General features: G+C 36.3%; 1 protein-coding gene across 3 annotated transcripts in view; it reads right to left on the bottom strand.

Moving 5' to 3' along the window:
* Positions 1–276: 276 nt before the first annotated feature.
* Positions 277–21,348, bottom strand: part of nedd1 (NEDD1 gamma-tubulin ring complex targeting factor) — a 37,871-nt gene continuing 16,799 nt past the window's right edge. The window contains exons 8-16 of one of the 3 annotated variants that reach the window (XR_001924168.2): positions 19,219–19,411; positions 17,604–17,735; positions 16,387–16,434; positions 15,986–16,179; positions 13,569–13,719; positions 12,145–12,301; positions 3,596–3,662; positions 1,819–2,265; positions 277–1,382 (exon numbers count right to left, since the gene is read on the bottom strand). Coding sequence is in view for 2 of the 3 variants with exons in the window: in XM_012959244.3 (XP_012814698.2) it covers positions 2,161–2,265; positions 3,596–3,662; positions 12,145–12,301; positions 13,569–13,719; positions 15,986–16,179; positions 16,387–16,434; positions 17,604–17,735; positions 19,219–19,411 (1,047 nt within the window). In the remaining variant the exon portion in view is untranslated. 3 annotated transcript variants of the gene reach the window in all.

Raw genomic sequence — 21,348 nt, 5'->3', positions numbered from 1 at the left:
TTGTTTTGTTCTGTTAGTATAAAGAATGCTTTTAAAAAAATCAAATATTTCTGGTGTTGTTGCTTTGATTCAACAAAAACCTTAATCCATTGAAGAGGTTAGGGCAGGCCACGACTGGGATCCAAAATAGGCCCTGGCATTTCAAATACACAGAGAGCCAAACAGCCTCCCACCAGCCCAATAAATGGGGACTGTATTATGGACTGGTATGTGGCTCTGCACATCTTTTGTATTACAACTTTCTGTAAGTAAGTAAACAATAAAAAATAAGCAATATGTTGGTAATATTCTTTTACAGTAATTTTATATTGCTTTACAAGTTCCTATACTGGCATTAAAATCCCTGCTCCACATAAAGTATCAATATACTTGACCAGCACTGTTAGTATGTGAACATAATGTGCATAGCTGGAACTACAAAAGCGCTGTGATTGAATATAAAGGCATTTTATTAAAATTCAAGGTCATTAAATAATTCAATGACTTAATATCATCAGTATAAAGGCACTGTGATTCTCTTGGTACACCTTTTAAATTTTTCTTATCATGCTTGACCAGACATCAATCAGACTTAGCCAGAGTACCATTTCTTCATCTCTTATAACTAAATATTGATGTAGTGCTGCTGAAGATTAAAATGGCATTTCTTTTTTTACCATTTCAATAAAATGATTTGCCATATCAGATTTGAACAAAAACATTTTAAGTTAATTAAAAACACCCAGTGAAACAAGGAAAAGAAATGTAACGACAATTTTTAGTTAACTGAAATCCAAAGCCTACATCCAGCAAAGGATATACATTATATTGTACAAATACAGTTAATACAGACTCAGGGCATTATCTGAACAAATGGAAAAATGTTTTGGAATCTATACAGTGTTGAAAAATAACTCATTTTCTAACCTAAATAAATACAAAATACAGATAAAAATTATACTTGTACTTTTTGAAAAATTCATATTTCTTTTTTTTTTTTTGAAAATGACACTTTTTGAAAGAATTCATAGTAAAAGATGAAGGTTTTTTTTTAAAGTTCCAAATTCTTTATAAATTTCTTAAATGTTTTTGAAAACTTTTACCACCAAAACATTAGCAACAGCCCCGTTTATAAAAGTTTTATAAATGCAGATGATAGCCAATAAAAATAGGCACTTGGATAAATTAATGTTTCAAAAAAGTTCGGGTGAACCGAACCGTACTTTTAATAAATAAGCATTCTGCTTTACAGGTAATATCACTTTCAATATTCTGCAAATCTTAAAGGAGAACTAAAGTTTCAATCACGGGAGGGTGCTGAAAGGTACTGGCCCAGGGTATCTTTGCAGAAGATCCTCGCCACCATTATCTTCGGATTCTTCTGTCTTCTTTTGTTCCGGTGCCTGTGAAGTCGAGTAAAAGCCAAACTTAGAAAAGAAAAGCTTGTTCTTTTACTCTAGTACACATGCATGTACCCTGGAGAAAAGAAGGAAGATTGCAATAACGCCTGGCAGGTGCAGGTTTCTGCTAACAGGAGCATCGGCTTGGGATCTCAGGTAAGCTATTATAATCACTGGGGGGTACCTAACATTTGGCAACCCCCACTGATTTAAACTCTCCTTCTCCTTTAAACGTAAAGGGACAAAGCCCAGCTACAGAACATTTAACAAACTTACTAATTTTTCTGAACTCAACCCAAATCATTGTATTCATGCTTCTTCACTGCACAAAACAGTTCACTGAAGCAGCAAAAGATTTAGATACGGTTTTATATTTGGCCAATATTTATTGTAGATTATTCAGTTCAATGCCAGATTCAGATATGGTTTCAGTAAATACCTGAAAAGTATTGCTTATGCATGAAATATGTCCAATGATAATGTATAAAAATCCTTTTCTTAATTCAGTATGTAAACCCTGATGTTCCCAATGAATACTTTGATGATACTTGTGAATGACTTTACATGGTGCTGACACTTAGTAATCCTAAGAAAGTTCCATTCACATAGTAGTTCATTATTGCTTCACAATGCAGAAAATCTTGACACTAATACATTTAGTGATACACATCCACGGCAAGAAAAGCTGCTCCTTGAGCACAGAGGAGTGTGCAGAGATATTATTTTCCCATTTTAAGCATAAAACAAAGTGCTTATTAACAGTCTTCAGAGTAGATCTACTTCAAAAATTGGCCCGTAATCTTTTATTCTCCTCCCGCAGCTTTTCTATTTCTGCAACTAAGCTTTCATTCAAGGAGTATCTTTCCAACAACATCTGTATTTCGCTCTGCAAAGAAATGATGAAGAAGCAAGTAGAAACCATATATGGCATAGTAAATAGACTGTATTTATATTTGAAAAGTTGCTCCACAAACTTGCAAATACCACATTTCTTGGCAAGAAAAACAAAAGGCATTTTAGAAATGATGGGATTCATTTAGATATTTTTAATAAAACAAAGCACCAATAAAAGAGTTTGGCAAATTTAAGCTTGGCATTCACTTACTAACACTGTTGTTTGTGTAGTGAACCTTATAATCAACTTGCACTAGCTTCCAAAAATGTCACAAATGAATGGACAAATAACAAATGTCACCAAAACATGCACACTGCATACACCCAGCTTCTGATTTTTACAACTCCTGCACTGCACCATAGTTTCCTGAGTAAAACCTAACTGCTCTATTGCATGCTGTGAAATGAACCCTCCTTTCAGCAGTGTAAGCCATTAAAAAATATTAAGTGAAATTCCTAAAAGTTACTTTTAAGGCAATGCTTTACAATGTCTTAATATGCGCATGACTGTGAGAAAAGTTATTAAGTTTTATTACAAAGATTCTTTTCCTCAAAACTGCTGAAACAGCATGTCTTTATTATGTTGCCTTAACAGGCACATTTAATATTAAAATGCTTCTACTGATTGCGGAACACAGTATACTTCAATTGCTTATTTCAAAACTAAAACTCTCTTTAGCTTGTTATGTTCAAAGCAGTCAGACAAGACAGTTTGAGGTCACAGATTTGTGGAATAGGGAATTCCGTTCTACATACCAGTGGCTTTAAACATGGCATAATTCGGCCAAAGGTTCTTGCCTAGGAGGGTATATTCTGTTTTTTTATTGTAGGTAAATGAAGAACCTACGCTAACTGCTAGTATTTTAATTACTTGTATTTACATATATAATGTATAATGTACTTTAATAAATATGGGGGGAAAATAATTTAACTACACAATTTTTCAAGCTATGTCCGTTCTTGTTCCACTGCTGCAAACCCTTTCCCAGTAATTCCCATACCTACAATGTGAAGTTCTGAATTTGTTATTTTTCCTTAGCAACAGTAAATGAAAAGATTGCCAATCCTGCCCATACCATATGAGCTAAATGAGGCATGATAGGCATAAAAAGCATTACTGTAAATTGTGATGGACCTAGAGACAATATATTTTGACTGCTAGAAAGTATGAAGCATATTTCCTTTTGGGACCCAAATACACAAAGTTAAATTCAATCCCATTTTTTCATCTTAATATCCACCCAAATATCTAAATCAAATCTTTTCTGTGCCAATCCTCTATCTGTAATTCTAAAACAATGGCACATTTGTCCGATACATACCGACTGTATGTGAAATTGCTTTATCATCTCCACTTGTAAATTCACTATGTCTCTATGACATGCTTCTCTGAAAAACAAAGTGAAAAAAATAATTTACGCTTTTTTTTAAAAAAATTTTCATTAGAAAAAATCAAAACACAATGAACTAATGCTAATATGGACACATACCACATACTTTTAGTATACACATTTTGCGATATTACTTTTAAAGGACATGTAAACCCCACACACAAAAATGTAATCAGTGAACAAGCTCTTTGAAATCTTCAATACCTGCCACATTGGTTGCCCAGAGGTTAATAGTAAGGCTGCAGCATCTCCTTAATCACTTAGATTTCTTTCTCCTCCTGTAACTCATCCGCCCCCCTCACTCAGGAATTTGCTTTGGCTGTTGGCTTGTGGGCATGCTCAGTTGTTCTAAGCTCAGATTACAAGCAGTCTAGCAGCCAGTGAAAAGATGGCATTGCTGGTTCCCATAGAAACTCAGCTCCAACTGTCTGCTTCAACTTTTTTCTCCTGACCGCCTCTCCTGAGCTCAGCTCAAACAAAGAACTTTTATCAGAGACAGTTCTGCCTGTGTGAGCCTGTATTCTTGATGACATGTATGCTGAATAAGGTTCTGCGTGTGTATGCTGTTTGCAGATATAAATGTATTCTGGCCTTTAAACTTTTTTTTTTTAGAATAAAACACGATCATTCTTGCATTTATTAAATGTCACAATAATGTTGGTAGGGTCTTATGAAAATATTGAGTTTATTGTCCAGAAATCACTATATCTTTGAGCCAAAAAATGAGAACTTTGTTAAATTTAAATGGCCGTTCATGTCCATAAATCCTTTTTATTTTTCCCAAACAGGAAGTGCTCCAGCTGCCATTTTAGGAGCATTCTTGGAAACCAATAATGTGTTTAAGTTTTACTTGAAACTGTGTGACATAGAAAACTTGATATTAACTTGTGTCAAGGACAGGCTGTCACTGACTATCCTACTTCTCTACTATTCTAAACCTCCATAGGACTCTGCAGCTTAAATGTTTTTACTTTTTGTCAGTCTTAAAAAGGTCACAAAGTTTTATAAACCTTGAACATTTGTTTATTTCTCAAATTTTTTAAGAAAAGACTCCAAATTCTCAAATTTTTCTAGAAATAAACAAAACAATTGTATACTGCCTAAAACACATATGTAAATCTTAAAAAAAAAAAAAAAATCTGAACATTTCTCAGAAAACCTTAGTAAATAGGTGAGATCACTCCAACTTGCAGCTCAGCAGTAAATTGTGAATGAAGTATATCATAGCACAGGTCACATGACTGTGGCACACTGGGAAATGAAGAATATGACTAGCACCATGTGAAATTTCAAAATTGAATAGAAAAAAAATCTGTTTGCGTTTTTGAAAAACAGAGTTTAATTTCATGGATTCTGCTGGAGAAGCTCGATTAACTGATATGTTAAAAAAAAAAAAAAACATGTTTTCCCTTGACAGTATTCCTTTAAAAGGTCTTAATTATTTAGATGCTGCAGGGATCCGGCAAAAGTAAGTAAAACTGTGCAGATCTCATTGTACTATATAATATAAACACACATCCAAATAGTCTATACCCACATTTATTCAAGCACATGCAGAAGCTGCGAAAATAACCTAAACTAAAATAGAAGATATGCTTAATGCAGTGCCGGTACACATAAATGCAGAAAACCTTCAATACAGAGAATTTCCATGCAGTGATTGACACTGCACATAATGGTTGCAAGGCTGCTATATAACCTTCCCATATAAGAAAAGTAATAATTACAAAAGGAGAATTAGGTCTTTTCTCTACCTTTTGGTATTTGCCTGATTTCCTGGGTTTTACACTATGTAAGTCTTTGCCTTAAATAGTGTAAGAAGATGATCACCATTAAAGAAAAAAAAACATTAAGAATTTACAGACTGTTATCTCTCCATGAAAAGCAACATCCTCTTAAAGATGTTGCAGATACATAAGAAGAACTCTAAACGGGGAATTCACAAAAGTGGTGATATTGAGACAAAATAAAATTGATAAAGATTTGTTGGATTTTTCACTTTGTAAAAGTTAATTTACTTTTGTAAATTTATCTTTTAAACAAACAGACAGTTTTCAGATTTTATCACTTTGCCAACACTTTTTTTGTATGAATTTGTCTTTAGCTCTTAGTAAATCTGTCAGTGTGTCATCAAACCCAGCCCCACATGTACATGAGCCTCAGAATATGGATTTTACCAGCAGGATTTTGCAATTTAAATTTAGGGTCATTTTCCTGAAGGGACATTTTTGTTTGCCTAGGGAAACTATAAATCACTTTTTTCAGGACAAGCCGGGCTGTCTAATGTTTTAAGAAAAAAGTGAATCAAGGGCCCACCCTCTGCACTACTCTTCCCCCGCACTACTTCTCTAGCCCCTACTGATTACTGGTCAACAGCAATCCGGCCCACACGCCAACATGCCCGGCAAAAAGGGGCCCAACAGGACTGGAGCCCAACGGGTTTATCCAATGCCCTGCTGGGGGCCAGTCCAGCCTTGTACCCCAATTTCCCAGTTTGGGTACCAGTGCGCATGTGCTGCTCACCAAGATGGTGTCTGGGAACAGAAGGGGCACAGCTAAAGGTCGGGCCAATGCTCTCATGCAGCTCTGTAGTTCTGAACATGCGATAGGGGAACAGGTTAGTTTCAGCAAGTGTCAGTCAAGTGATTAAAGAGGGGGCACTGCTGCTAAAACTAAAAATTTGCCTGGGAGGCTTTACTTTTCCTTTAAATAAAAATGTATACAAAATATTCACTCAAGGGGCCCATTTATCAAAGTCCAAATTTGGGACTTCTAAAAGTACGATACAAAGAATTCGTATTAAACCAGATATTTTCTGATGTGCGCTAAAAGCACGAAAATTTTGCATCGTTGTCGTACGAAAATATCGTGGTACGATCCTAAAGTTCCGACATTTTCATATCCGAACGATCATAAAAGGTGCAAAAAACTTTCTGCCTTTGACTCTTCAGTGCAGGATTTTGGAAGCCTCCCATAGGACTCAATGGCACTCTGCAGCTCCAACCTGGCCCAAGGAAAGTCTCCCATAGGACTCAATGGCACTCTGCAGCTCCAACATGGCCCAAGGAAAGCCTCCCATAGGGCTCAATGGCACTCTGCAGCTCCAACCTGGCCCAAGGAAAGTCTCCCATAGGGCTCAATGGCACTCTGCAGCTCCAACCTGGCCCAAGGAAAGTCACGATACCGAAGCTTGAATGAATCCAAAACTTTTGTACTCGGCGCGACAAATACGATTTTGTCGCACAAATTGTCACAATCGTAATTTGATAAATCAGCCCCAAAATGTTATTATTGCCTCATACATTAAGCAAAAACTAGCATAACATTGCAAAAAACTTTTTATATTCAGTATTGATAAATTACACTTTGTTTAATCAATGTTTTACTTGTTTATAAAAATGTTAATGAGGCTTTTTGCAGCTATTGTTGTAAAATTATTTCAGATGATAGTTTGTTTTAACTATGTACCATTTTAGCTAACACAATCCAGACAAAAGAAATTCTTAATTACCAACAATTTGAAAAATGAGATCAAAATTATGGACAGATGAAATGGTCAATACGTATACTTGAACTTCAGTATCACAAGATAGCAAGTTATTTCTGCAATTAGGGTGCCCATTAGTTGCAGAACATCACGTTTAATAAATAATTGACTTGGGTTATTCAGAACACATTTGACAAGAAGTTTAATTTTAGTACAACTTTAAAAAAAAAAAAAAAAACCACTACTTTTTGGGATAAAAACCCATTCTCACATAATTAGCCAGATCATAGTTGCCATTTTAACAGGATGTCCTAAATTTCTCCCTAATGACCAATTATAGTTGCAAGAACAGAGCTAATAAGTTCAGTACCACAGAAGACATGACAATAAATATTAACCTGTAGCCAATGTCCATTATCTACTTTTTTGTTCATATGTTAATATCTGCTTCTTTAAGCCAATGGCTTGGCAAAAACGGGTTACCGTTATTATTATTGTTTTAAATATTTTTCAGTATCAGTATTTTCACATCAAGCCATACACAAGGATAAGAACATTTTAACAGAAGTCAGACACGTTAAAATGATGACTTGACAGTCGATTACAAATCATTTCCACTCAGCAGCATAGTGATAAGATTGCTAGAAGAGAACCTATTTTGATTTACTTAAAACAGTGAGGAGAAATTGCTCTGTGACCGATTCCCACAGGGAAAAAGTCCCTGCCTATATGTATGTATTGGATTCATGTTCTTTTAATGTTTTATCCCTCCCCTTACTCTTTGCATTATTCCTGCCTTGCACTCCAGACAATTTTCTTCCTTCTCTTTAACTATGCATCTCATCAAAATAGGTATATTTATCTCCACCTGCATAATATAGGTAACCCCTTCACATCTTTGCCCCCCTGTTCCTTAAAATACATTGTAATCGCAAGATGCCTAGAAGAGAAAGACAATAGAAAAGACAATGACTGCTACAAGTATGGAAAAGGTTACATTTTGCTTCTATTAAAGTGATACTGACACTGAAAAACTACTCTTCATAATATTAATGTAAATAAAAAGTTACCTATAGGTCATGCTGATCATTTTTTGCTGATAGGGATACTTTTGTAAGTAATTGTTACATGAAGACTTTAAACCTGACTGTGTTGCTCACTAACACTTTTTACATCTAAGTGTGGCTCACAAGTCAAAAAAAAAAAAAGGTTAGGGATCCCTGCTCAATGCAGATGATGTCCTTTTATACTTAGCAGATTTAGGGCCTTCTCTAAAAGAAGTACACAGAATTTTTTACCTATTTACAATATATGTATGACTCCATATAAATTGGGCAAAGTCTACTATTTTTCATATTGACGCACAAAAAAAAAGGGAAGAGGTGGCAGACACACGCCTTCAGACTGTCTCCTCCTTCTGTTACTTGGGCATACAAATCCATCTTAAAGGGCACCCATCACCATGAAATTGCTGCCCCCCCCACCAGTGGTGTAGGTTAATAGAGCACACACCAGTTGAGGAAAACAATACCCCACCAGCTGGTGCCCTTAAACACTGATCAATTTATTCCACTAAACATCTTACCTTATCTTAATAAGAAACTAAAAATAGCCCTCTCATTTTGGTGCTCCGTCTGCTAACTCTTTGGGGGAAGTTGCAAGAAGTTCCATATGTTCCATTCTCAGTTTGGCACTCAGGCAGTAAACCTATCAGAATTGGCAGTGGTTTTGTTTCTGCACCAGGAACACCCTTCTAAAGTAGTATCTACATTATAGATTCAGATGGTATGTGACATCACATTTTTGACCAATAGGAAGAAGCAATTGACCACCTCTATAGTTTTCAGATATCTGACAGGGAAAAATTAACACAAATATATACTACAAACATATTCAACTCCACATTAGCTTTTCAAAATGTCTTAGCCTTCCTGTTGGCTCATTCTGGCATATGGTGTGGGCATGCCCCCAAATAGCACAATACTGATTAGAGATCTGTATGTAAATGGCAGAGACCCTCGACCTGCCAAGATTGGACAACACGGAAATCTGCCTCCTAGGGATATTAGATTACATTTTTTTAAAATCTCTTGTATTTTATGCCAAAAAGGTGTCAATCATGCTGCACTGAATTGCCCCTGTACCCCCTACTAAAAGTGAATGGTTGAATTATATAAATAAAATTTCACCACTAATAAAACTCACTTATGAGGCAAGAGGTTGTCTGAATATGTTTCAAAAAGTCTGAAGACTTTGGTCTGATATACACACATAGGCACTGATTTATGAAAATGTAACAATAACAATTCCCTTCTATAACCCCCTCTCTCTTTTGAAATCAATAAAAATAAAACCTATTTATAAAAAAAAAAAAAAAAAATTGAGGCTACATTTCCTGTTGATTTCATATTTCATACTACTTCTTCTGATCAGGTTCCTTTGACAATGACTATACAGGGCACAGGTATAAGGATGAACTGCAAAACGACCCTGTATCTAAACAGACAACTTCATTTTTAAAATTGAAATTACACAGACAATATAAAAGGATAATATAAATGGGATAGTAATAGATAGTCAGGTAATTTTTGCCTAAAAATGTGCCCTGCCAGATTCAGGGGGTTATCATTTAGTACACCTGGAATCACACTGTGTGCCATTGTCCCTAGCAAGAAAGAAAGCAATAACCTCAGTCATTACAGTTTATCATACTCAGACGGCCCTTCCATGAAGATTTTTGGTTGTCCCAGCAACTGCCAGTGACAGAAATCGACATTCATGGTACAATCGCATTTTCATTACTAATCATTAAATTAAACCCAAAAAGTATTTTTTTCAAGAAATTTCCCTGTACTGGTGGGTTAATAACATTGCTTTGTTTTAACAGTTCTACTAGTTGTAAAATTGTCAGGTGGTTTTTTCATTTCAATGAAGATTCTCTAGAGGAAGTTAGCTTGGAAGCTCCACATGTTATTCACAGGCTTTCATTCAACAGCTGGCAAGAATTCTCTCTCTTCAGAACAGTACCCCCCGAGTCCTATCACAGTTCATGAAGATGGAAAGGGTCAGAGACACCCTCTGTCAAAAGCTTTTCTTCTCTAGAACTTCTAGACATAACCCCATCTGGCAGGCTGTCTTAATATAGACTGAGCCTACAGCAGGGCATTTTAGGTCATTGAAAGCACAATAATGTAATATTCCATGCATTATCAGGGCATTTAGTACCTATGAATTTAACCCACTGGGTTAGTGCATATTGCACTAGTAATCTATTAAATAAAAGGTGTAAAGCAAAAGCTTATAGAAAACTTTCACTTGCAAATTGGTATACCAGATTAAGAAAAGTACAGAGAAGAGATGCTATTGTCTTGTAGTTCCTGAATTTCAATTACATAAAACAAACCAAAACATTTAAATGAATACATAATCATATTTAACAATTTTGCTTCAGGCAACTTGATAAAAAATGATAAGGTGCATTTATTAAACTACAGGGAATCCCAAACTTACAAACACACAATGTTAATATTCAGAATATTACTAGGTATGTGATTTTGATACTGACTAAATTACCGTTTCTGTCTAGGCCCTGGCCCAACAATCCATATAAAGAGAAAGCTTTCTCTGTCCTCCTTATTGCAGGAAAAGGCCAAGGACTTCACTTGCTGAAAATTGTTTATTCCTAGATTTTCCTTATCTACAGTAAAAGTGCTAGGCAAGTAAATTTCCCCTATAAATGTTAGACTTTAAACCCAAACAATAGCTGATTATGGTAGTGCACGTATGGGATCCCTTATCCGGAAACTCTTTATCCAGAAAGTTTAAAATTACGCATAGGCCATCTCCCAGAGACTTCAATATAAGCAAAAAATTCTAATGTTTAAAATTGATTTCCTTTATCCCTGTAATAGTACAGTACCTTGTACTTGATCCCAACTAAGATATAATTAATCTTTACTGGATTTTTAGCAGACTTAAGGTATAGAGATCCAAATTATGGAAAGACCCAGGTCTCGAGCATTCTGGATCTGGCCTTGTTTAAGTTCTGATTCTCTTTTGTTTTGCCTAATTTTTGACCTAGAAAGTACTCAGCCGGCTCTGACTTCTTGCCTGTCTCAGAACACAATCTTGGTTAACCCTTGCCTCTACCACATTATTGATCATATTTTGCAGTGTTCAGGTTCTCCTTGTCTGTAGCAGAAGGTTCCGGGGCCCAAAAGCGCTTTGGTGAAGACTGCTTCTGGCAGGGTTCTCCTGCTCACTAAATGGGTACAATCTCCTAAGCAGCCTCACCTTGCAAGGGCCAAATTTGGGGTAGTTTCAGTTTCCCTGTTTAGCTCAATAAATAACAAAAACCACGTATTTAAACAAAAGTACCTATGGCCCAAGCATTATTCACTGAACTACTGTTGAAAGGGGGAATATACTTCCCCTTTAAGAGTATAATGCTAGACTAGCATTCATTTACATTTGTTGAATCATAACCCTAAACTGTCTATATTTAGTAGATAACACATAAATGTTAATTTAGGGGTAAAGGAGTAATACAAAGGCAAAGACAAATATTCAAAAAGTGCAGCTCATTTTACACTCAATTAATGTAAGAACTCTTGTTCAGTTTATTTCAGGCAAAGGCCTATAGAGTAATGAGAGTGTTATTCCATTTGGCAGAGCTGTTCTCCCTACTGTGTTGTTAGGTCTTAATTTTCTTGTTTGTCCTACCAAATTCTGAAGGGCTGCAAAAAACTGTTAAGACTCTACGTGAATAATTAATAAACTATTTCACCAATCACAATGTACAATTAAGTTTTGATTACTCTGAACGGGTTCCCAGTCAGACTGATGCTATCTTATCTAAATACTAATTTACAGCAGGCTGTTATAAAACTATGATTTTTTTTCCGTGCAAGTGTGTATATTTACATATTATGTTAAAGGTATAAGGCAAACACAACCATAAAATATGGTCGGGCAAAAATATAAAACATATTACCTGAAGTCATCCAGTGTTTCCTCAATCATATTTTTGATGAAATTAATCTGTATAGCTGTTAATGGTGCTCCAGTTTTGTCACCTGCAAGGGTGTCCGCTATCTTTTCAGACAAAGAGCTGGCAAGTTGAGTAGTCATCGTTGCAACTACCTTGGGACCTGATATAAAGAAAAAAGCATAATGTTTTCAAGAAGTCCCAGAGACCTACCAAAAGACATATTTTGAATAAAAAAAGTCTATTTTCTCAATTTCAATTGCTTTAGAATTTCAGCATTTTTTCCCTCTAATATAAGATAGCAAACAAACACTTTCAGCTTTGGACAACAATGGATGTCTTTAGGAAATTTTCTTGACAAGAAAAAATGTCACCAATAACAGTAAATGGGGCAAAAATGAATGTTTTATACCTGGTAAAAAATTTGGAATTGAGAAAAAAAAGTGTACACAAACGTACACAATGGCAAAGTAGAACTTTGAGAATTTACAGTTTATAAAATAGTTCACACAGTAAGTTACCATAAAGTAATTAACTATTTATTGTATGAAATTAAAAACACACATCACTTCTCTCACTTTTATAAGATGGTGTAAAGGCTTCACACAGTTGCTGGTAGTAAAAGTAAATACTAAAACAAAAGATATAGAACAAACTGGAGCCATATTGTTTCCATTCCTTCAATGAACTACATTGGGAGCCCACTTTACTACAATTCATATAAAATATTTCAGAACATTATAAGTATTTCAGCACGTTCTATATTTTTTTATCGTTTTATATATTTTTATATTACACATATATAATGTGCAACAGCTTATAATTTATGTGCATGAATTAAGTAATAATGCCATACATAACAACATCCAATTCAGCAACCATCCTCAGATACATATATTATGCCTTGTGTGCCAGCAATCCAGGCATATCTGTTTTAATAGATTTTGATTTGTCCTGACAGATTAAATCGCACATTTTAGCATTTTCTGGCAGATATCAGTTGTAAAATGTGTGTTTGTTCTACCACAAGCCTTTTACAGCCTTTTTTTGTAATTATGCCTATTTGGTGGTTTTATGCCAGTGGCGACATTTTTTTTTTTTTTTTTTTTTTTTGAGTAGATGCCCTGTGCAGAGTGCCACAATAACATTAAAAATGAAGGTTTTTAAAAGTAATTACAATATAATGTACTCTTGCCCTACACTGTGTTTCCTTCAGAGAGACAGCAGCAGATAACCTTAGTAGAATAGGATGGGTTTAGTTCTTACACAGGAATCTCAACTCATTGTATTCTACAGAGCTAATGTTCTGTTATTTAACTTGTGTATTTTTCCTTTTTCAAGAAACACACTGATGTTCAGTGTATGTTAATAATTTACCCCACCGCAGCTTCATTTAAAAAAAAAAAACAAAAAAAAAAAAACTTACTTACTTGCTACCTTTGTGCCATGTGCAGGAACATCAGATTTTAACTGGGAGAGGATTTGGTGCCCTGCTTTTTCAACTGCTTCTGGTGTCCGAGTTACAGAATTTACAGGCAAATTATTTAGGTTGTTTTGGTCGATACTTGCTGGTTTTGAGGACTTAAAAGAACACAAAAGAGAAAAGTAAAAAATATATATTCTAGATTAACATCATAATAAATAAAAGTCTGTTTTTTCAGCAACTCAAAACATACAATGATAAAGTGGTTATAACTGTTTAATATTTAATTATATATGCAATAGGCAAACAACTTTTGTGGTTTAGTTTTAGTTTGTGTGTCTAATTGCTTGTTCTATATATAACAAAAAAGGGAATGGACAGCACGAAATCACGGAGGATCACGGATAATTGACTGCCCCATTACACAAGAACAGCTGTATAGAGGAGACCACAAGAAGTTAAAATGCATCAGGATGCTATGCTACCAGCGAGTACAGTGCATACAAAGTTGAGATGTGATTGTCCCTCAGGTGACTGCTCACTAGGTCGTAAGAAAACTATGGTGGGGATAGTTTTGTGCCAATTCTCCCATTAAAATTCTCCCATTTGATTTAAGTCTTACAAAACTAATTAGAACCTCAAACTATGGTTCTAGATTTATGTGACTTTTGGAGAAAGAATTCCACTTAAGCAAGAAGTCAAATGTTCCCAAATACAAATATAACTAGAACTCTTCCAGGAACTCAACATACTAAACATTTGGCATAGTTTCAAGGCAAAAATTAAATCTTAATACATTGATGACAATATGTCAATATGAGACATTTTATATCATGACAGTAACAGCTGTTTACAAAACGTGAGGCTAGCCCCACTGGTGGAGCCTGAAGTAGTGGCAAGGGGAGCTTAGTTTGAAGGCCATTTAAAACCCTGAGACAATCCTTATTATATATATATATAATATAACCATATATATACCAACATCAATAATAATTGTAGATTTTAGTATCACAATAGCCTTGGATATTATGCTGGTTCAAGAAATCATTCAAATCCATCTTAAAGACATTAACAGAATCTGCCATTACCACATCACTAGGAAGGGCATTCCCCAACATCACTGCCCTCACCATTAAAAAACCACCTACACTGCTTCATATGAAAATTCCGTTCCTCTAATCTAAAGGGGTGGCCTCTGGTGCGCTGATCGTTTTTATGGGGAAAAAAAGAACACCCCCTATCTGCCTATAATCCCTTCTAATGTGCTAGTACAGAGTAATCATGTCCCCTTCGCAAACGCCTTTTTTTCCATAGAAAACAACCCCAACCGTGACAGTCTAACCTCATAGTTTAAATCTCCCATCCCCTTTACCAGTTTAATTGCATGTCTTTGAACTCTCTCCAGCTCATTAATATCCTACTTAAGGGCTGGAACCCAAAACTGCACCGCATACTCAAGGTGAGGTCTTACTAGAGACCTATAAAGAGGCAAAATTATGTTTTCGTGCCTCTTTTATGCAAGGCAGCATTTTATTGCTTTAGCAGCCACACAATTACACTGCCTAGAATCAGACAACTTGTTATCTATGAAAATCCCCAATCCTTCTCAATTAAGGATACTACCATCTAGTATATAACTTGTGTTTATATTATTTCTACCAAAGTCAACATTGAAGCTCATTTTCCATTTTGCTGCCCAGTTTTCCAATTTTGTCAAATCGCTCTGAAAAGTGACCAGCATAGTTTTACACAATTTTGTATCATCAGCAAAAACAGAAACAGTACTTTCTATGCCCGCCTCCAGGTCATTAATAAACAAGCTAAAAAGCAAAGGACCAAGGACTGACCCCTACAGTACTCCACTAAAAACACTGGACCAATTAAAAAATGTTCCATTTACCACCACTCTTTGTAATCTATCCTTCAGCCAGTTTCCTATCCAATCACAATTATGTTCCAGGCCAATATTCTTCAATTTTATAATTTGCTTTCTGTTGCTATGTATCAAATGCTTTAGCAAAGTCCAAGTAGATGACATCCACTGCCATCCCAGCCAAGTCGAGGTTCCTGCTTACCTCCTCATTAAAGGCAAATAAATTAGTCTGGCAAGATGTGTTAAGCATAAAACAATGCTGGCACAAACATATAGTATTGTGATTTGTAATGTATTCAAATATCCTATCCCTTATTACCCCTTCCAAAAGCTTGCCTACCACTGATGTCAGACTAACAGGCCTATAGTTCTCAGGCTGAGAACGAGATCCCTTTTTCAATAACGTGTCATCAATACTATACAGGAAGGAGAGAAAAATAGGGAGAAAGACAGAATGAGAGGGAAAATTTAAAAAATTCTCAACACAAAGACTTGCTTTTAACCAGTTAATGTAGCTGGACCAGAAAAAACCCCATAAATGAACGTCTTACACTTTCTCTAAAATCTTGTTGTTGATGCTGTAAATTCCTTGTTTTTAATTCTGAATCTTGTGATTCATCTTCTTCCTTTATAGGGCTCCCAATAATTAGGTGTAGCGGAGACCCATGTATTCCTTGCGTATTGGCACCCACTGGGTTTCTCCTTGAAGCTGGTATTGTATTAAAGTGAGCCAAGTAATCGAGATCTTAAAAAAAAAAAAAATACACAATAAGAGAAGGAAAGGAAACAAAAAACACATTTCACATACTCTCAAGTGTCTTAATTATCAACAGTATGATGGCCTTCAAAACTATATAAAAAAGGTAATGTCAGCTGGAGGGAAAGAAAGTTCTGCAACACTGTGTATTGTATTTTATTATGGCCATATACTGTAAGCGTGCCTACTACCTACCATTTCCTTTGGAGGCTAAATCTTCAGTTCCCCTGAAATGTGAAGCATCTAAAGAATAGAAGGAGACAACACTACAATAAAAATACTGATTCACTTCAAACATATGTAATATTCATAAACTGCTTCCAAACATAATTGGACATGAACCCTTGATAAAGTTATCTAATACATGGATAATATTCAAGGTCATAACGCTACAGTGAACTAAACTATGGGAGACTTATCTCTCTATATCTGTCACCTTATTAAAGCATATTACTATATGTCTTACTATTGTATTGCTAAATTGAAAGAAAATGAGCCGATACTGAACTTGTATATTATCCAGGGCTGCCAGACCTTTAAGAATGTTTCACGCCTATCATTACCTATGCTTGTCTATTTCTTGTTTATGAAAATGCAATTCATTTTTTAAATAGTGAGTAATTTAACAACTGCTGCCTGAAAGATATGGTTTAGTAATAGCCTTTTGGTTTTGGAGATTTGTTTTTGGTGGGGCTCCCATTAAAGGACAATGAAAGGTTAATATAAATTAAAAGTAAGTCTAAAGGCATTCTTTTTAAGTACTTAGTGCATATCTAAATTCACAGATCCCTGCTTGCTTCTCTGAGATATGGTGCTGGCAGCCTACAGCAGTGTGAAGACTACAGTGACATCACTGAAATCTCTCTTCCCTTCCTGTAGGTGCCAGCGGCAGCCTTCCTATTCTCTGAGCATGTGTGTAACTTGATCCTGTCTCCTGTTCTGAGCTACACATGCCCACCAGCCAATAAGAAGCGGATCTGGCAGAGGGGAGGGAATGAAACACATGTGCAGTATGAAGCAAGGGGGGAAAGGAAGGGAGAATAAGGAGGGAAAGGAAGGGAGAATAGCTTTTTAGAGATGGCTGCCTGTTCTAGAAAATGTGAAGTGTGACTGAGTAAATATTTGATTAGGTGAGCCAAAAGTGTGGCGTTTTTACTAAACAATAGGAGGAGTATTGGGCAGTATGCTTTTTAAATTTTGACTTGCATTCTCCTTTAATTCTTCATATTGGTCTTTCCTTAAATTTGCCTGCATAACAGAATATATTAAGTTATATACTCTTGTCCAAAATCTTACGACCTTGTGGTCATACATTCCCCTATACATTTTCGCCAGTTTTGCTGGAGTTACATACCTGAACTAGAACATTTTATTTGTATATTATATTTGGAATCACCATTTATTTTACTTACCATCCCTCACAGGAGAAAATATATCCCCTAAACTGCTTCTTCCAAATGATTCTATAGATTTTAAATCAGATGTTTTGGCAAAGTCTGTTTCTTTTGAGGGGATTATATCAAGACTGGTACTTCTTGGAAAACCTGTAGATAAAAAAAACATACAAGATAGCTTTCATGTAATATTCACTAAAAACCACGTCAATTCCTATAAGCAGGACCTAACAATGAACTTTTAAGCAAGTCAATATTATGATTTTTATAGAAGCATAAGGCCCATTGTTTACTGTGCATTGCCCCTCTGTCTGTCAGTGCTTCATATAATAATAAATAGCAAGCACCCTTTTGCATGCACATGGAGAAGTAACTAGTAGGCCATGGTGCCAAATTACAAGGTTAATATTTTGACACAAAAGGTTTATTTACCACTTGTCTGTGTGTGTTATCAATCGCATGCTTGTCCTTAACTAGTAAAGAAAGTGATTACAGAAGCAATAGTGATTACAGAAACATCCCTTGTTTCAGACTCCATATGCACACAGGCATGTTGATTTAGTTCTGCACTAGGTTACAATGATCCCTAATTACCATTATCACTGAGACCTAAGATTTTAATTTAATACTTCATCTGCAATTTTTTTCCAATGTTAGTTAATTTGATATTAATTAGTTATCTTAAACTTAGCAACATGATGATTAATCTAGCCCAGTGGTTGAAGACTCAAGCTGCTGAGTGAACAGAATACCTTCCAAGCACCAGTCCTCTATCAATCAAAAAGAGAAGCCCAACCCTCAGTCAAGCACATCTGTGTTAATATCTCTCCATGCCTTATGCAGAAATAAACAGGTGCAATTTTTGCTTTATAGGCACTATTTAAACAATAAATATGGAAGGTACAAACAAGCAACTTTTAAGTGTCTTGCTAAAACAGAGAGACAATATTCTTACAATATATATCTAGGTTCCTTGTAACATCTTCAAATGTTTAAGAAATCAGTGAATGGCAGAGAATTTTGTGTGGGTCCTATCAACCAGATAAAAAGTCAGATTATATATGGTACAATGGATTTGTAATGCTTTTATAAAACAATGTAATGTGTTACTAAATGTAAGTCAGCAATTCAAAACTGTTTACATTTCCTATTAGGATATATAGCCATATATCAATTTTTCGTAAGTCAAGGTGCCAGATTTTTATGAAAAGCGTTTAGAGTGAGGAGATCCTCTCCTTATCTGTATGCAAAAGAGATAATTCAGGGAAGCAAACGTAGTTTAGTTCATAAAACTTCCATTTTCATGGAATACCCTATAGGTAATTTCACTCACTCTATTTTAAAGCACAGCCAGAATCAGCAGTGTAACTACTCTGGTCTCTATCTATATATCTATATAAGGTCTATATCTACGTTGTGGAGCCATTAAAGTCCTTTTGAACTACTAATTTTTGTGGTTTTGGAGTGCTGCAGTGAACCTTGCCTTTGAGCAGAAAACACTAGTGATGAATACACCCTTTGTGCCAAAGCCTTGCGCTTTTTTGAATTAATTCAGAGCATTATATGAAAATGCATTCAAGGCATTTTTGATTTTTAACCATAACAACATATATGGCAAACATATTTTGAGTACCTGGTTTATCATCATTTACTCCAGGCCCTTTACTATCTACAGGCATGACTGGCTGAGGTAATGACGATATAGCAGATGGAAAATCTTTGGTTATGTTTGTACTATTCGTTCCTCCAGCAGCTGTCTTTGTTGAAGGCTTCTTGTTAACAGAAGTGGACGTAATGGATGATTTACTTGAGGGACCTTTGCTCAACTGGATCCAAAACACAAACATGCAACAAAATAAATATTTGTTTATAAATAAGTAAATATTTTTAAATATTCATAAAAAATAATTAAAGTATCTGTAGTGCTACAGATATCAAACAATATTGTCTGATATTTGTTAGAATTTGAAGTCAAAATATGTTTATTTATGTGTGAATCACAAATGACATGTGTCTTTTTGCACAATGGCCTAAAGCAGTGCTGTCCAACTGGCGGCCCGCGGGCCGCATGCGGCCCTCGACCCCCCTCTGTGTGGCCCCCCACCTGTCTGACTGCTTTTATGGCTTACCTTTGTGTAAGCTTTAAATGGTATCAGTACTGAGATTAACTGCCCCCCTGCATGGTTCCACCTCAGATTCAGGCTGTAATCCCTCTGTATTGTTTAAAAATGTAATCCCCTGTACTGTTCACACCTTCTGATCTCTGCATTGTTTACCCCCTGCAGTGTTAACACCTCAGACTCAGGCTGTAATCACCCATATTGTTCTCCTGTTCACACCTAAAGACATTGTATGTACTGCCTGGCCTATGCTGCCTGTGTGTAGACAGCATAGGGTAGGCAGAGTATGGCACATAGGCAGCATAGGGCAGGGAGGGTATGGCACACACAGGCAGCATAGGGCAGGGAGGGTATGGCACACATAGGCAGCATAGGGCAGGGAGGGTATGGCACACACAGGCAGGGTAGGGCAGGGAGGATATGGCACACATAGGCTGGGTAGGGCAGGCAGAGTATGGCACACACAGGCAGCATAGGGCAGGGAGGGTATGTGCCATACTTTGCCTGCTCTATGATGCCTGTATGTGCCATACTCTGCCTGCCCTATGATGCCTGTGTGTGCCATACTCTGCCTGCCCTACCCAGCCTGTGTGTGCCATATCCTCCCTGCCCTACCCTGCCTGTGTGTGCCATACTCTGCCTACCCTATGCTGCCTGTGGGAGGTGAGCCTGGCAGGGGTTTGTTTTGGGAGTTTGTTAGCAGTTGGAAATAGCAATAAAATGGTCCCGAAGGTGTGTAATTATATGCTGGGAGTTGCTTCCACGGGGGAGGAGGAGGCATATGGAATATAAGGGTACGTCTTAATATGAAATATTATAATTCTTTCACATATGAATGATGGTGTGAGTGAGGACAAGCATTTGGGGTTTTGCTGCACTACCACCATTGTGATAAAATGGGTGTGGTTTGAAGTGGGTGTGGTTTAAAGGGGGAGTGGTCAAAATTGTCTTCCATAAGCGGCCCTCCACCATGTATGCGAGAGAAATTCCGGCCCTCGGCACCGCAAAAGTTGGACAGCACTGGCCTAAAGAATATTGGGGGAAGATAATTAGATACTGAGGTAAAAAAAAAAAAAAAAGCTTTTAATAATAAAGACACCTTAATACTACTCAGGCAAGCTAGTTAAGGGCCCATCATTTCACCAAGGTTTTCAATTCTAATAACCAACCACCTCGTCCTGAGGATGCTCAGTGTCTCTACAATGCTCTATAATGCTCAGTGTTGGCAATAGCCACACAGGTTTGAATATCGTTTGCCTAAAACCGCAGAATTCAGCCAAATCCTAACCTCAATCCTGGATTTAGGCCCCTAGCATTTACAAGAGACTTATAAGATGTGACAGTGAAATTAATAAACAGGCAAAGCTTGAGAAAAACTGCGGGGTGAGAGAAAATAAAAGTAGAGGTTGGAGTGTAGGGAATATAAAACTGTGTATTATGAGATCAGAGCTAAGCTGCAGGGCAAGATTTCATTATTTTAAGTTGATGTAAATGAGAGCCAGTGAAGGAATCTGCATATGGGAGCAGCCATAAGTCAAAATAGGATGTGGATGAGCTAAGCTGGAGTAAACTAGGCCTGTGAAAATAAGTTGCCGTAGACTAAAGAATGAATAAGGGCTTTGCTTGTTTCTAAGCTACGGAAA

Source organism: Xenopus tropicalis, chromosome 3 (assembly GCF_000004195.4).
Source record: "Xenopus tropicalis strain Nigerian chromosome 3, UCB_Xtro_10.0, whole genome shotgun sequence".
Classification (NCBI taxonomy): Eukaryota; Metazoa; Chordata; class Amphibia; order Anura; family Pipidae; genus Xenopus; species Xenopus tropicalis.
This window is presented reverse-complemented; position numbering and strand designations above follow the sequence as displayed.